This window comes from Carcharhinus amblyrhynchos, chromosome 19, assembly GCF_965287045.1.
Source record: "Carcharhinus amblyrhynchos chromosome 19, sCarAmb.v2.hapA, whole genome shotgun sequence".
In the NCBI taxonomy this organism is placed as follows: domain Eukaryota; kingdom Metazoa; phylum Chordata; class Chondrichthyes; order Carcharhiniformes; family Carcharhinidae; genus Carcharhinus; species Carcharhinus amblyrhynchos.
The window spans coordinates 46,867,893-46,883,910 of NC_137342.1; the positions used below are offsets into that span (position 1 = coordinate 46,867,893).

The 16,018-nt window shown below is 41.4% G+C and overlaps 1 protein-coding gene across 4 annotated transcripts in view; it reads left to right on the plus strand.

Annotated features, from left to right (window-relative positions):
* sfmbt2 (Scm like with four mbt domains 2) overlaps window positions 1-16,018 on the plus strand; it is a 192,442-nt gene that overhangs the window by 105,313 nt on the left and 71,111 nt on the right. For all 4 annotated transcript variants that reach the window (XM_080207712.1, XM_080207714.1, XM_080207715.1 and 1 more), the window contains exons 8-10: window positions 5,705-5,806; window positions 6,460-6,607; window positions 9,015-9,097. In XM_080207712.1, the coding sequence (XP_080063838.1) occupies window positions 5,705-5,806; window positions 6,460-6,607; window positions 9,015-9,097 (333 nt within the window). The remainder of the gene's footprint in view (window positions 1-5,704; window positions 5,807-6,459; window positions 6,608-9,014; window positions 9,098-16,018) is intronic.

Genomic DNA, 16,018 nt, shown 5'->3' on the forward strand with positions numbered 1-16,018 from the left:
ACATTTCATGCCTTTAGCTGTCTTCAAGCCAGGAACATAACCTACTAACGCAGTTGCTTGACACTGACAAAGTTTAAAGTTTATTCGTTGGTGTCACAAGTCAGCTTATATCAACGCTGTAATGAAGTTATTGTGAAAATCCCCTAGTCTTCACCCCAGAGCCTGTTCGGGTACACTGAGGGAAAATTTAGCATGGCCAGCGCACCTAACCAGCACATCTTTGGACTGTGGGTGGAACAGAGAACAGTCCAGCACAGGAAACAGGCCCTTCGGCCCTCCAAGCCTGTGCCGCTCATTGGTCCAACTAGACCATTCGTTTGTATCCCTCCATTCCCAGTCTGCTCATGTGACTATCCAGGTAAGTCTTAAACCAGAACACCCAAAGGAAATCCCCGCAGACACAGGGAGGACATGCAGACTGCGCACAGACAGTGACCCAAGCTGGAAATTGAACAGAGCCCCACACTCTGACACTGTGAGGCAGCAGTGCTAACCAGTGTGCCCGTGCCCCCACCACCGCCGCAACCACCACCACCACCAGATGGTGCCAGACCTTGGACCCACATGGCATGGATTCCAAATCCTGGCTGCTCCTTATTGGAGCTAGACCCCAGAATCAGTCTCAAAATTTGCTAGACTTTGATTCTTCCTATCCTTCAAATGCCACTGAACCTTTGAACCCCGTTGCTGGATCTTCTTGGCTCTTAAAGCCATGTTTCTCTTCAATTCTTTAAGACTACTTTTTCTCAAAGTTTCCATGTTTTGGACCCTTGTTTCTAGCTTTCTGTTACAGACTCTTTTATCCAGCTTCTAGATGCTGCATTTCCTGGATTTTCCTTTTCATTCCCTGATTCCAAACAACACCATTCAAGAGTTGCGAGCTCTTATGATGTTCATAAGTCACAAGTGTTCACAGATTTTAGCAGTTGCTAAATTGTACCTCTATTATATTCTCAAGAACGATACTTTGCATCAAGCCATGAATCGCATCCCTTCCCCTATCACACCATAGGGGACTTCTCCACAGCCCAAAGTCTCCCAGTTCTGCTTCAAAATGAAGCAACTTTCACTGCAACTAACCCTCCACATACTTAACTTCGAACTGCCACGCACTTCCTACTATCTTCATTAGAATATAACCAGTGACAACTTTGTATTGGTTGTAATGTGACCAATGGGAACAGGATGAAAGGGTCAGCTGACCCAGTAAAACATAGAACCAATCACAGTGCGTTGTAGTAGTCAGCTGACCAGCTGATTCACTATAAATAAGGAACTGTGTAGCATTTTGGAATGGCCCAGGGCAAGGCTCCAAGTGGAGAGTAATGATGTTTCTTTCTTAAACCCTTTCTTTGATTTATAAGTTTTGTTGTATCTTTATCAGCTGCATTTTGAAGAGTTCCTTCTGAAGAAACATTGGTAGCAGAGAATGGTTTTAACTGATTTGAAAATGGGGGAAAAAAAGACATTTAGATGGAAGGAATGCTAGAGGGATTGTGAATCGCTGTTTCCAATGTGATTCCCCATACCACTACCTTGTAGACTGTCCAAAAAGAGGAAATCAGGTTTTTGAAACCTCAACAAAACTTACTCCAACTTACACGTTTAATTAAAAAAACATCATTCGGAAGAACCAAAGTCTAGCAATTTTGAGACTTATTATGAAGTCCAGTTCCAGTTGTGAGCTGACGTTTCAAGTCCAGTTGACTCTTTGTCAAAGCTAAAAGGCATAGGAAGTGGGAGATATTTTGTACTATGGGGTGAGGGAATGAAAGATGAGTCATAGCCACCGATGTGGAGATGCTGGCATTGAACTGGGGTGGGCGCAGTAAGAAGTCTCACAACACCAGGTTAAAGTCCAACAGAGTTATTTGGTGGATTTATTTTGAATCCACCTGGTGAAGGAGCAGTGCTCCGAAAGCTCGTGCTCTACAAAATAAACCTGTTGGACTTTAACCTGGTGTTGTGAGACTTTTTACTATAGCCACAGAATCAAGGGGAAAGACTGCTAGTGGCAGTCCATAGAGAGAATAGAAGGTATGAATGGCCAGTATAAAAAGAATATAAATATCTCCCACTTTCTATGCCTTTTAGCTTTGACAGAGGGTCATCTGGACGCGAAATGTCAGCTCTTTTCTCTCCTTACAGATGCTACCAGAGTTGCTGAGATTTTCCAGCATTTTCTCTTCTGGTTCAAAAAATCAACTTGTTGGGAGGAAGGTACAAGTCATTGGGCATTACATGGCGTAGCACCATTTCTATGTCTGAATCACTGTGTTCACCTTAAATCATCATGAACAATGCTACAATTGATAAGCTGTGCAAAAATCAAATGTCTTATGTTTTTTATTTGCTTACAATCATCCAGGCCTAATGCTAATTAAAGCATAAATAGGAGCAGATGTAAGAGAAAGATTTATCTAAGTTATTTGTCAGTGATTGACATAGATTTACTGATTTAACTGGGATGGACAAATCCCATCCATTGACTCTGACTACATTTCCTGCCCTCTCGGAAACGCAGCCAGCGTAATTAAGGACCCCATGCACCCTGGACATTCTCTCTTCCACCTTCTTCTGTCAAGAAAAAAATACAAAAGTCTGAGGTTACGTACCGACCGACTCAAGAACAGCTTCTTCCCTGCTGCTGTCAGACTTTTGAATGGACCTAGCTCACACTAAGTTGATCTTTCTCTACACCTTGACTATGACTGTAACACGACATTCTGCACTTGCTCCTTTCCTTATCTATGAACGGTATGCCTTGCCTGATTAGTGTTACAAGTCAAGGTGTTCTACGAAGCACACCTGACCTTATATGTTGTATTTAGCTAGGATGGGCATGGGAGGTTTCACCTCAGGTGTGACTCACCTGACCCATGAGGAGCTTTTATCAAAAACAAACTTTAATTAAGAATATTGTTGACGTGTATAGTGAGACAATTAGCACGTACTTTTAACAAGTACAAACAAGAACCACAACAACCACGATAATGTATAATTCTTAAAACAAATCTCTAATGTGTTCCAGCCAAAGCCAACATCCAATATACAAAACCCTCCAAATAAGCACAATACAGGTTAATGCCTACTCGCTACGGGAATCTAGCCTCCTAGGTGGAATGCTGAAAATCCCTTGCGAAGAAACTCAGAGGTTGGAGTTGAATCTGTTTCCCAAAACACAGCTCCTTTAAGGTGGAACCATCCAAAGGGGGGAAAGACACTGCTTTTAGCTTGCTGCTAATCTACTTCCCAAAAATGGAACTAAAACTCCAAAAGGGAAAAAAACCCCTACCCTCCTCCCCCACCCTCCGATTGCAACAAACAAACCTGAAAGCCCTAACACTTGACTGCCACAGCTTAGCTCCATGCCCAATGACATCACTGAAGCTGTAAGCCGCATGATTTAAAAAAAAAGCCTTTCTTAAAGATACACGCATGTGACAACAGCGTGCAAGAAATAATACTTTTCACTGTATACATGTGACAATAACAAATCAAATCAAAAATCGAAGATTTCTTTAAGTTAATTTTGTGCATGAAAATAAATTTAATCATGCACTCATTTTTAAAAGAATTTCTAAATATGAGCATCACTGCGAGTCAAATGTGTTTTTGTGCTGGGACAGGAGTTCAATGCCATTTTCGGATAGCAATTGTCGAGCAAAGTGTCTTGGATTGCCTTGTGTTTCCCTTGTGCTGGAGAGCTGCGTTCTCGTATCTGAATTGTGCCAGTAAGGGATAGTGGGAATTATAAAATAATACTTTGCAGATCAGCCCATTAGTGTTCCAGTAATGCCAATGCTTGTAGGATGTATTAAACCTGTCAGTGCTGCTGGAATGAAAATGATTTCCTCTTTTTATATATGGATTTCATGGCTTGTTGGTTGTTTATTTTCCTGGATTGCCTGGTATTCAACTTGGATAGTTATGCTGAGGCTGAAAATCCTAATACTTAGCCAAGTCTTGAGGCATTCTCATCATGTGCAATATCTTATCATAAGAAGTACCTGGAGTTTCCGGCTTTTCCATATTGGAAGAAACTATTAAGAACACCTGACATTAATGTCCTAAGTTAGCTTAATGCTTAGTAAAACCAAAGAAAGCCTTCAGTGTGGCTAACATAGTAAATTTAATTGCACTTGCAACATCAGCAGTGGAGTGCTGGGCTGTTAGCGCAAAAATATAGCTATCGTTTATCTAGGAATCTTCAGTGTTGCGTAAAGAGGTATTCTGCAGTACTGGAAAGCGCTTGTAGCTTCATTGAAAGTATTTGTGGCCAAGCTCTGACCAAGCTTTTAGTCATCTGTCTGAACACCTTCTCAGTGTCTTGCTTGTCAAAATTTGTCCAACAACACTACTTTGGGGTGTTCTGCTGCATTGTAAGTGATACAACAATAACTTGCATTTTTATATATTTCACTGTCACCTGAAGCAAAGTGAATTCAGCAGCCCTTTCTTCCTATGTAAACTGCAGCTGTGCCAGGACAAATTGATTAATTCCTAAATTCTTAACAATTTATCTATTTCTAGAACTTTTTTTTCTCTCTTTTTCTCTCTCCTTTGTTATCTGTTTGAGGTGACCACAGACTTTCTTGCAATATTAAACTAGAGATGCGTTCCATTTCCCAAGAATTCATGCAGACTATAGAGTCATAGAGCTTTACAGAATGGAAACGGGCCCTTTGGCCCAACTTGTCCAGGCCACCCTTTTCTTTTAACCACTGTACTAGTCCCAATTGCCTGCATTTGGCCCATATCCCTCTAAATACATCTTATCCATGTAACTATCTAAATGCTTTTTAAAAGACAAAATTGTACCCACCTCTACTACTGTCTCTGGCAGCTCGTTCCAGACACTCACCACCCTCTGTGTGAAAAAATTGCTCCTCTGGATCCTTTTGTATCTCTCCTCTCTCCCTTAAACCTATACCCACTAGTTTTAGCATCCCCTACCTTTGGGAAAAGATATTGACTGTCTAGCTGATCTGTGCCTCTCATTATTTTATAGACCTCTAAGATCACCCCTAAGTCTCCTACGCTCGAGGGAAAATGTCTCAGCCTATCCAGTCTCTCCTTATAACTTGAACCATCAAGCCCCAGTAACTCCTAGTAAATCTTTTCTGCACTCTTTCTAGTTTAACAATATCCTTTCTATAACAGGGTGACCAGAACTGTACACAGTGTGGCCTTACCAGTGTCTTGTACAACTTCAACAAGACGTCCCAACTCCTGTATTCAATGTTCTGACCAATGAAACCAAGCATGCTGAATGCCTTCTTCACTGCTCTGTCCCCCTGTGACTCCCCTTTTCAAGGAGCTATGAACCCATACTGCTAGATCTCTTTTTGTTCTGTAACTCTCCCCAGTGCCCTACAATTAACTGAATAAGTCATGCCCTGTTTCAATCTCCCAAAATGAATCACCTTGCATTTATCTAAATTAAACGCCATCCATTAGTCAGAGCTCCAATTAGTTTTTCTCCATTGACTCTCAAAGGTTGGCAGAAATGCAGCTGAGAGTTGTGTTGGCGAACTGTTGGCGCTGCCTTTGTTCCAATGAGGGAAGAGGATGAATTCAGGATAGACCTTTCTCTTTGGTGCACAGATTAAGCCGGCCAACAATTTTGCCCTTGTTATTGGGCACTGTCTCTGCTGTAGAAGATTCGGGTTTTGTGATCACGTTTTTTTTTGTTTCATCGCAGGACCAACCTGACCTGAGAACTCACTGCTTCACAGCTGGCATGAAGTTAGAGGCAGTAAATCCAAAAGAGCCCTTTTCCATCTGTCCTGCCACTGTAACTAAGGTGAGCATCAAAGACTCTGTCATCAGGCAGAATAAGCTATCCTTAATTACTAAGATTAAACATTCTTGAATGAAAATATTTGACATGTTGCATTGTTGTTTTACAATGACTTTTTCAGATTCACTCATAATATCAGTGTCTATAACTTTTTTTGAAAATTTTGATCAGTTGTTACAAAGCATTACCAAAACAGTTATCTAAATTCTGGAATAAATCATTGGGGATTATATTTTAATTTTAAAAGGAAACATTCTAATTAGCAATTTTAAATAGTAAAGTATGTAGTAAGGTTCCCTTTAACTAATTTCATTGCACTGTCAATGGAAGCCTACTTGTGACTAACAAATAACTTAAAAGCTAACATCTGCACCTGTATTAAAAGTACAACATTTTACTGAGTGTCCTTGAAACTATGGCTAGAATCCCCTGACCCTGTCTGTGGCTGGGATTCTCCAGTCCCGCTGCTGCGACTGGAACGGCAAATTCCCAGTTCTCGCTGGCAGCAGCGACACGGCGTACGACGGCCGAGAATTGCGGCCGAAATGAAAATGAGTAAGTGTATATTAGTGAGGATGAAAACGGAATAATTTTGAGCGTATTTTGTGAAAGCAAAATAAAGCATCGCAGATGACAATGTGTCCTTATTCTTGCAGGTTTTTAATGATCAGTATTTTATGATCACAATTGATGACTTGAGGCCAGACGCTAGTGAAAACTCCATCCTTTGTCATGCTGATTCACCAGGGATCCTTCCTGTTCAGTGGTGCCTTAAAAATGGGGTCCATTTGACTCCACCCAAGGGTTTGTATCTCTCTGAAGTGTAAAGAAATTAAAATGCAGCATTGTTTTAAAACAAACAAAACAAAGAACAATACAGCACAGGAACAGGCCCTCCAAGCCTGCACTGATCACGTGTTCCTAGCTAGACCATCCATCTGAATCTCTCTATTCCCAGTCTGTTCATGTGGCTGTCGAGATAAGTCTTAAATGATCCTAGCGTGTCTGCCTCAACCACCTTGCCTGGTAGTGCATTCCAGGCCCCCACCACCCTCTGTGTAAAATATATCCCCTGCATACCTGCATTGAACCTTGCCCCCCCACCACCTTACCTTGAACTTGTGACCCCTTGTATTTATTAAAACGTTCTTTATTTAACACTTTTTTAAGTTTAAAAAGTATAATTCGACTCAATACAATTTTTCACGTCAACTTAAACTTTGTAGTTTCAATAACACCAATGCTGGCTGTTGCACAGCACCACAATGAAAGCAGAGCTGAAGAACATCTGTAGTAGTTTGAGAAACTCATGGGTTGATATCCTTCTTGAATCAGTTGTAATACAATCCTTTACATAATGTGCTGATTTCAATTTTTGACCTGCATTTAAAAAAAATCTTAAACTGGACTATTATCCCTCTACAAGTTGTTCAGATTTATTTTCATGGAAACTGTCTGTTTTATGCATTGCCCTGAACTCAGTGTGATAAGCAAGTGACACTCCCTGTGCTGATTATCTGCGAGAGTAGATTGACCAGAGCTTAGCTTGATATTTTCCCCAACAGCATAGGCAACGTACTTTGCGAGCGTTGCAAGCACCTTGTTCTTGAGGCACAGGTACTGGAAATTTTGACATATCTCTCTTTTTTTAAACAATCGTTTACAGGGAAGAGGGACAGTTTGTGGACTTTCTGATAGTAGCCTGCTCGCTAGAATTGCTGAGTCAGAAATCATCCCTTACTGAATGTATGAAGTATGTGTACGGTTTCCAAAACACACTTAATATGCGTGGTTTGTGTATTTGCAACAAACAAGACTAGATAGCCAATAACTCCATTTTCATTATGTGGGATTGTTCTGTGTATATTGGGAAATGTGTAAATTTCACATGGTGGGTTTGACCATTCTGTCCATGCAGTTCTCCCACGCTTACAAAAGAATAGTTAATACCTGTGTGTTTTTTTTTACTTAATACCTTGCATTTGATCGCAATTTTTTTTAAAGTAATTTCTCGAGCACAACTTAATAACTGGTATAATTTTGGGTTGTATGTTAGGTTACCCTTCTTGAGCTAAACTTCCAGCTTCAACTGTGGAGCTGGGTGACTGACAACCCAGTCGAAGGAGGAAGGTTAGTACTCTAAGTAGAGTGCTAGCCTCATTATAACTTAACTTTCCAACTTTATATATGGACAGCTGGGTTTCTCTAGCTTCTACAACCTGGCAGTGACATCCAGATGAACGCTTCGTAGATTCTGGACACCTCCTGGATTGATTGTGCTTGCCAGAATGAACCATCCTAGCTGCTGCTCTCCCCTCACAAACACCCCCATGAGATCTCAGATTTTGATTTTCCCAACCCAGATCTCCGATCCATTCTCACCCTGCCCTTATCTATCAGGATCTCTGTGGCACAGTGGTTGGCACTGTTGCTTCACCGTGCCAGGGAACCGGGTTCGATTCCTGGCTTGGGTCACTGTCTGTGAGGAGTTTGCACATTCTCCCCTTGTCTGTGTGGGTTTCCTCTGGGTGCTCTGGCTTGCTCCCACAGTCCAAAGATGTGTGGGTTAGGGTGCACTGGGCATGCTAAATTGCCCCTTGGTATCCCAGGGTGCGTAGGTTAGTGGGGTAAATATGTGGGGTTACGGGGCGAGAGCCTGGGTAGGATTGTTGTTGGTGCAGATGGACTAAATGGCCTCTGTCTCTGTACTGTAAGCATTCTATGATTCTCTGCCAGCGTGGCATGTTGAAGGCTGATTTGGGTCTGATTTTTAAGACTTAAAAGCTCATTTTATCTGAAATATTGTAGAACATGTTGGCTGAACATCAGATGTGCATTTTTTCCATTCCCAAGTTGATTGCTGTAAATTGGAAAAAAGCTTCTTTAGTATGGTTAATATTTGCTAGTAAATATATATTTGTTCCAATTACTCAACCCAAACCCATCCAGTTAAATGTCCCGCCCAAAGTTTTCAGAATTATACTAGTTATTACTTGAGAAATTACTCCTTTTAACCCTACCCCAGAGGGCTTCTTTGGGGATTAAGTACAGCTCTATGCAATTGCACAGTGTTACTCAATGCATCAAGAAAGGTTATGGTGAGGCATCAGACTGCTGACATGTGTACCTTAGCATTAGTAAGCAACATAAGAGAAGGATAGTAGGGGAAATGTGCTATGTATTGTTTATGTTTTGTCTTATGTTATTGCAGGTTATCCTGGCTTAGACTTTGACTGGGCTGATTATCTGAAACAGTGCGGGGCAGAGGCACTTTCTCAGTACTGCTTCAGAAATGTAAGTTGTGCACTCATCTATAATTATGCAATAAACTTTCACTTTGGAAAATTTCACTGCTTCAGGCAAATGGTCATGGAAGGTTTACACAATTGGATTTCTGTTAAATAATACCAAAAATATGTTTCTGATTACATAAAGCATGAATCTTATAATTTTTTTTGACTAATGTGTATACATCATGAGAATATAATCTTGCTGATTTCATTTTGCTAAATTAGTGCAGAAATTGTTCTGGAATTATTTGAATTAAATACAGAAGAGCTTCTAAGTTTCAAACATTGAAGCCCAAATTTAAATAAGGCAGTAATATTGAGGAGTATTTTAGATGAAGTTCCATCAAATATTAGTTGTAACAGTCAGTTTTGAAATGTAAGGAAGTGGCATACATTTAGCTGAGAGTTTAGGAGAATAAGGGTGAGATTTTCTTTGATATCGACAAAGTCCAGTATCAGGCAGGTAATGCAGATTTATAGTGTGGCCGCCAATAGCAGTGGTAGCTATTTACACCATTAAAAAAGAAGACAGGCTTTCACAGTGTATCTTGATTTGATTGATTTGGTTTATTATTGTCACATGTACTAACATACAGTGAAAAGTATTGTTTCTTGCACACTATACAAAGCATACCATTCATAGAGAAAGAAACGACAGAGTGCAGAATGTAGTGTTACAGTCATATCTAGGGTGTAGAGAAAGATCAACTTAATGCGAGGTAGGTCCATTCAAAAGTCTGACAGCAGCAGGGAAGAAGCTGTTCTTGAGTCGGTTGGTACGTAACCCCAGTCCTTTGTATCTTTTTTCCGATGGAAGAAGGTGGAAGAGAGATTGTCCAGGGTACGTGGGGTCCTTACTTATGCATGCTACTTTTCCAAGGCAGTGGGAAGTGTAGACAGAGTTGATGGATCGGAGGCTGGTTTGTGTGATGGATTGAGCTACATTCATGACATTTTGTAGTTTCTTGTGGTCTTGGGCAGAGCAGGAGCCCATACCAAGCTGTGAAACAACCAGAAAGAATGCTTTCTATGGTGCATCTGTAAAAGTTGGTGAGTCGCAGCTGACATGCCAAATTTCCTTAGTCTTCTGAAAAAGTATCACTGGTGGCATGTGGGTCTGATAAATGAGATACAAATGAGGAAATGCAGCCTGCTACTGACAGGAGGAAGGGGTCGAACGCTTCCTGCTTTTTCTGCTCTTATCACTGAACCCACGCGACGCAGAGGGGAATGGAAAATCCCAGTCTTTAAGTCAAGGTCAGGAAGAGAAGGGGATTTGTTTATTCATTTTTTAAAATTCATTTGTCGCTGTGGGGGTTTTTTTATTCATGCGCATTGCTAGGTGGCCAGCATGTAGTGGATTACCAAATAAACCTGTTGGGCTTTAACCTGGCATTGTGAGACTTCTTACAGTGTTTACCCCAATCCAACGCTGGCAGGAGCCATATCAAGCTGTCACATCACAGCATTTATTGCCCATCCCCAGCTGCCTGAGGGGAGTTGGGAGTCAACCACATTGCTGTGGCCATGGAGTCACATGTAGGCCAGACCGAATAGGGACAACAGATTATCTAAAGGACATTAGTGAACCAGATGGATTTATCTGACAATCGAAAATGGTTTCACAGTCGTCAGTAGATTCTTAATTCCAGATTTTTTTTTTAATGATTTCAAATTCCTCCATCTACTATGGCGGGATTCGAACCCCGGTCTCCAGACATTGGCTGAGTTTCTGGATTAATCGCCTAGTGATAATACCACCAGGTCATCGCCTCCCCTGAGGATGTTCTCATTACTATGAATACGTTACAAAAAATTTAGTGTTTTGCAACCAGCAGTCTTTAAGAAACATGTGACCACTACACAGTCCTTTTGGAGATGAAGTCCCAGCTTCACATTAGGGACAGATACCCTTGAGCAAGTCAGGGCAGACTTTGAACAGATCCAGCAACTTGGGCTCGGTTATGGTGAACTATCAGCAGCAGCAGAATTGTGCTCCATCACAAATTGTGACATCATGGCCCAACACGTCCCCCACTCTACCATTACCTCCAAGGCAGGCGATCAATCCTGAAGAGTGCAGTAGGGCATACTATGAGTAACACCGGGCATTTTTGGGTGTCAACCTGGTGAAGCTACAACGGGGAACTGCTTGCACGCTGAACAGCGTATGCAACAAGTAATAAAGTCAAGCAATTTCACAACCAACAGATCAGATCTAAGCTCCGCAGCCCTGCATATCCAGTCATGAATGGTGGTAGACAATTAAACAACTCATTGGAGGAAGAGGTTTCACAAATATCTCCAACCTCAACGATGGGGGAACCAAACATGTCAATGCAAACAAATGACACTGAAGCATATGTAGCAATGAAGTGCTGAGTAGATGATCCATCTCAGCCTCCTCTAGGTGTTACAGCATCGTAGATGTCAGACTTCACCAGTTCGATTCTATCCACATGATATCAAAAAATCGTTGAAGGCACTGGATACGGCAAAGGCTTATGGGCCTTGACATTCAGAGTGCCAATCCGGCAGAGATTGCCAATCTGAGGAAGTTGTGGGCCAATATTGAATTGAAGGAGGAAGCTGAGGCATGAGCTGAAATTACAGTCGACACAATTCTGGGAATTAGTTGAATATTAAATGAAATTAGAGAAACTCAAAAACCAGAAGACGAATGTAAGCAGAGAGTGAATTTTGCATTAAAGAATGGCCAACATATTCCTAGCTTGAGACTGTATTCAAGCACAGCTGACAACGATTGACAATTTACTGGCACACATGATTGAATAATAATTCCAAGGGTATTTAAACTTGAGCTCTTACAACACCGACACCAAGGTCATTTTTAGGTATTACCAAGTCCAGAGCCAGAGTATGGTATTCAGTTTGGTGACATGTCTCAAAAGTTATGGGAAGAGACGATGTCCAGATATATCACTTGTTCAGTTCACAAGTCAGAAGAATCACTAATGTTGTCTTCTTTTCCTACAAGAAAAAATAGAAGCGCCTTGATTTCAGTTTAGCAGCAGTGTGAGAAACGGAGACCAAGACCAGAGCAATCATCACAACTGGAAAAAAGATATGGAGTCAGGTTATCCTGAATCATCAGTTTGATTTTGTTCAACGGTGTCCAGAAGACTATTGAATGAGAATTCATTATTCCCTACAGATAAGATTCAGTGCTCACGAAGGTACCACAGTGCTTATTGATATAAGAGGGTGTAGAGGAGAGTAAAGAGGGGATAAAGAAGACAAGGTGGAGAGAAAGAGCAAGAAAAATGATATTTATCTAAGAGATCAAAAAGAGGCTATGTTTCCAATGGGACTAAATGTTCAGAATGACTAAGAGACTGAAGCATTGGCTTTCCAGAGAACATTGAGGTCTGAACAGAGACTTAAGGGGAAGGAGGAGTATGTTAGACTCATCGAAGATTAACTAAAACAGTCATGGAAGGAATTGACATACGCTCGGGTGATCTGAGCTTCCAGGGGAGTAAATCTGGTCCGAAGCAAGTGCAAAGGAGTATTCTCGTAACTAAGTATGTTACAATGAAATTAGTGTTTTGCAGCCAGCGGTCTTAGGATTTGTTGAAACTGCTCCAACACAGCACAATAATATACTCTTCCAGGGAAGTTGTATTCCCTTCTGGAAGATTTTGCAGTTTCATTGCTGGAAAAGGAAATCAGTTGCATGGAAACTCCCTTCGCTGAAGTCTCCTTAGAAGTGTGGCTGGAGGACAAGAAAGGATTTTTTTCCAGCCACGATGATAGGATTCCAAAACACACATCTGCTGAGTTTGGAAAGGCTTTGCTATCACCACAGCATGTGGAACTGGTGCAGGAAACACATCAATAATTGCGTTTAGCAAGGGTGCCTTCACGCTCTTTTTGCCACCTCTTACAACACAACAGCTGTTTTCCCCTCTCTCAGCACTCAACAGTTCCCGCTCCTCCACTTTCCAGTGCAAGGGTTTAATACATCTCTCTTTACCATTACAAATATAAACAAAAACAAGGACATATTGTCAGCTTAATCATTTTCAATAACTGCTTCGATTGGACCATGGACCAACCTGGCACTTAAAATACAAGCATAAAAGCAGGAGTTGGATGCTTCTTGATTGGATGTTAGGATGATGCTGTTTGACAGAGTTGGGAGCGTTGAGTATCAGTTATTGAAAAGACCAGAGGATTAGCATCTGCAGTGTGACAGTGAAAGTCTCATTGACTGTTGTAAAAATCTACCTAGTTCACTAATGTCCTTTAAGGAAGGAAATCTGCCACTGTACCCAGTCTGGCCCAGAGGTCACAACCTCAGGCTAAAGGCATGGTCCTTTAAAACAGAGATGAGGAGGAATTTCTTCAGCCAGAGAGTGTTGAATCTATGGAACTCTTTGCCACAAAAGGCTATGGAGGCCAGGTCATTGAGTGTTTTTAAGACAGAGCTTGTTTCTTGATTAATAAAGGGATCAGGGGTTATGGGAAAAGGCAGAACGGGGATGAGAAAAAATATCAGCCATGATTGAATGGCGGAGCAGACTCGATGGGCCGAGTGGCCTAATTCTGCCACTATGACTAATGGTCTTATGACTTGTCTGTGACTCCAGGTCCATAGCAGCATGGGTGTTAACTGCCCTCTGAAATGTTCAGTTCAAGGGCAATTAGGGATCAACAACAAATGCAGGCTTGACAGCGATACTTTCATTCATTGAAAAAATAAAGGCAAAAAATTAGAAGATTGAAGCAGCGGATAGCTACGCCCCAGCTGAGAACAAGCAGGGTAAAGCCAAGGCTGAAATGTTGGCATTACGCAGCAAAGTTAGATAACCGTAGGAGCTGGAAGAAGGTCACAAGCAAGTTGAGAGTGTGATACTAACTGTTTGAGATCTTAATAGATTAAAAAAAGTGGGCAAACAGTTGGCAAATGGAGTATAATATAGGAAAATGTGTGGTTGTTCATTTTGGAAGGGAAAACAAAAGAACAGAGTTATTTAAATAGAGAAAAAGTGCAGAAAGCCGCAACACAAAACGACTTGGGGGTATTTATGCAAGAAAGCTAGCACACAGGTGTGGCAGCGAATCAGGAAGGCTAATGGAATGTTGGCCCTTGTTTTCGAAGGGGGTTGGAGGATAAGAATAGGATAATCTTGCTACGACTGTACAAGGTACTAGTGAGACCACATCTGGAGTACTGCAAGCAGTTTTTGCTTCCTCTACTTAAGGAAAGATCAAGGAAGGTTCACTAGGATGATCCCCCAAAAGGAAGGATTGTCATATGCGAAAAAATTAAACAGGCTGGCACTTTACTCTTTGAAATTTTGAAGAATGTGAGGTGACCTCACTGAAACATGTTTACAGGGTAAGTGCTGTGAGGATGTTTTCCCTCAGAGTCTAGGAACAAAAGGCACAGTCTGAGAATAAAGGTGTGCCAATTTGAGACTGAGATAGGGAGGAATTTCTGCTCTCAGGGTCATCAGTCTTCTGAACTCTCTGCCACAGAGAGAGCTGTGGGGGCAGACTCTTTGAGTATATTTAACACTGAGACACATGTTTGATCAGTAAGGGAAAAGGGCAGGAAAGTGGATGTAAGGAATGTTGGATGGGCCATGATCTTATTGAATAGCAGAGCAGGCTCGAGGGGCCAAATGGCCTACTCCTGTTCCTATTCCTTGTGGGAAGTGGTCATAAATTCTTGAAGTGCGTTTGGTAACTGGCTTTGATAACTAGACTGGCCAAATGGCAATTGATTAAAATATTTTCACCACACTTTCACTGTGTTTTGTAATGGTTTTGAATAAATATTCTACCTCTTATGAGCTTGAGTTATATTTCATTTTTATACAATGCACACTTGTGTATTTTAGTGTTCAGTGTCACAAGAATCAAATCATACCTTGGGTTAAAAGGACAGGTAGTGAATCTATTTCCAGGACTCAGCAGTATTGCAGTGTAAACAGATGTTTAGATGCTTTTTGGTGTGTCTCCTTTTATATCGCTCTCAGTGTTTGGGAATGAGTCTACCCTGGGGACTTGTGGGGAGTTGCAGTTAATTTATTTGCATGAACAAGATAGATATATTTAACAAGATTATGAGAGACATGGACAGAGTGGATAATCAGAAGCTTTTTCCCAGGGCGGAAGAATCAATTACTAGGAGGCATAGGTTCAAGGTGCGAGGGGCAAGGTTTAAGGGGGATGTATGAGGCAGATTTTTTTACACAGAGGGTGGCGGGTGCCTGGAACTCTCTGCCAGGCGAGGTAGTGGAAGCAGATACAGTAGTGGCTTTTAAGGGGAACCTCGACAAACACATGAATAGGATTGGAATAGAGGGATATGGTCCCCGGAAGGGGAAGGGGTTTTAGTTCAGATGGGCAGCATGGTCGGTACAGGCTTGGAGAGCCGAAGGGCCTGTTCCTGTGCTGTAATTTTCTTTGTTCTATTACTTGTAAATCTTAAATCTTCTTGTGTTTTTTACTCTGCTTGAAGAGGAATATTGAATTAATTTTGTGTCATGGCATTTAATCCAGCTGTTAGAGACTTTGGGCAGGTTTGGGTTGGGTGGGATGTAAAAATCTCAAATCCAAACCAACCCATCGCAAACCTGCCGGTTTGTGGTTTTAAGGGATGAGCCGGAGGCCACAAATCCACTTGACTTAGTCGAGATCCTATTTAAAATCTTTTGAATCCTTCGTGTTCAGGGTGGATCTGAAGTGTACAGTGGTCTGAGACCACAGAACTGCAGTTGGCACTAGTCTCCCTGAGGTTAATATTAAAATTAAAGTGTCTTTAAATGGTGAGATATGCTTTTCATTTGTTCACAACTAAATAAGTCAATGTGCGCACCTCAGGTGGATTTGTTAAACACTGAGCATTTTATGGCCGACGTTAATTTTTAACATTATCTGTAGTATTTATTTT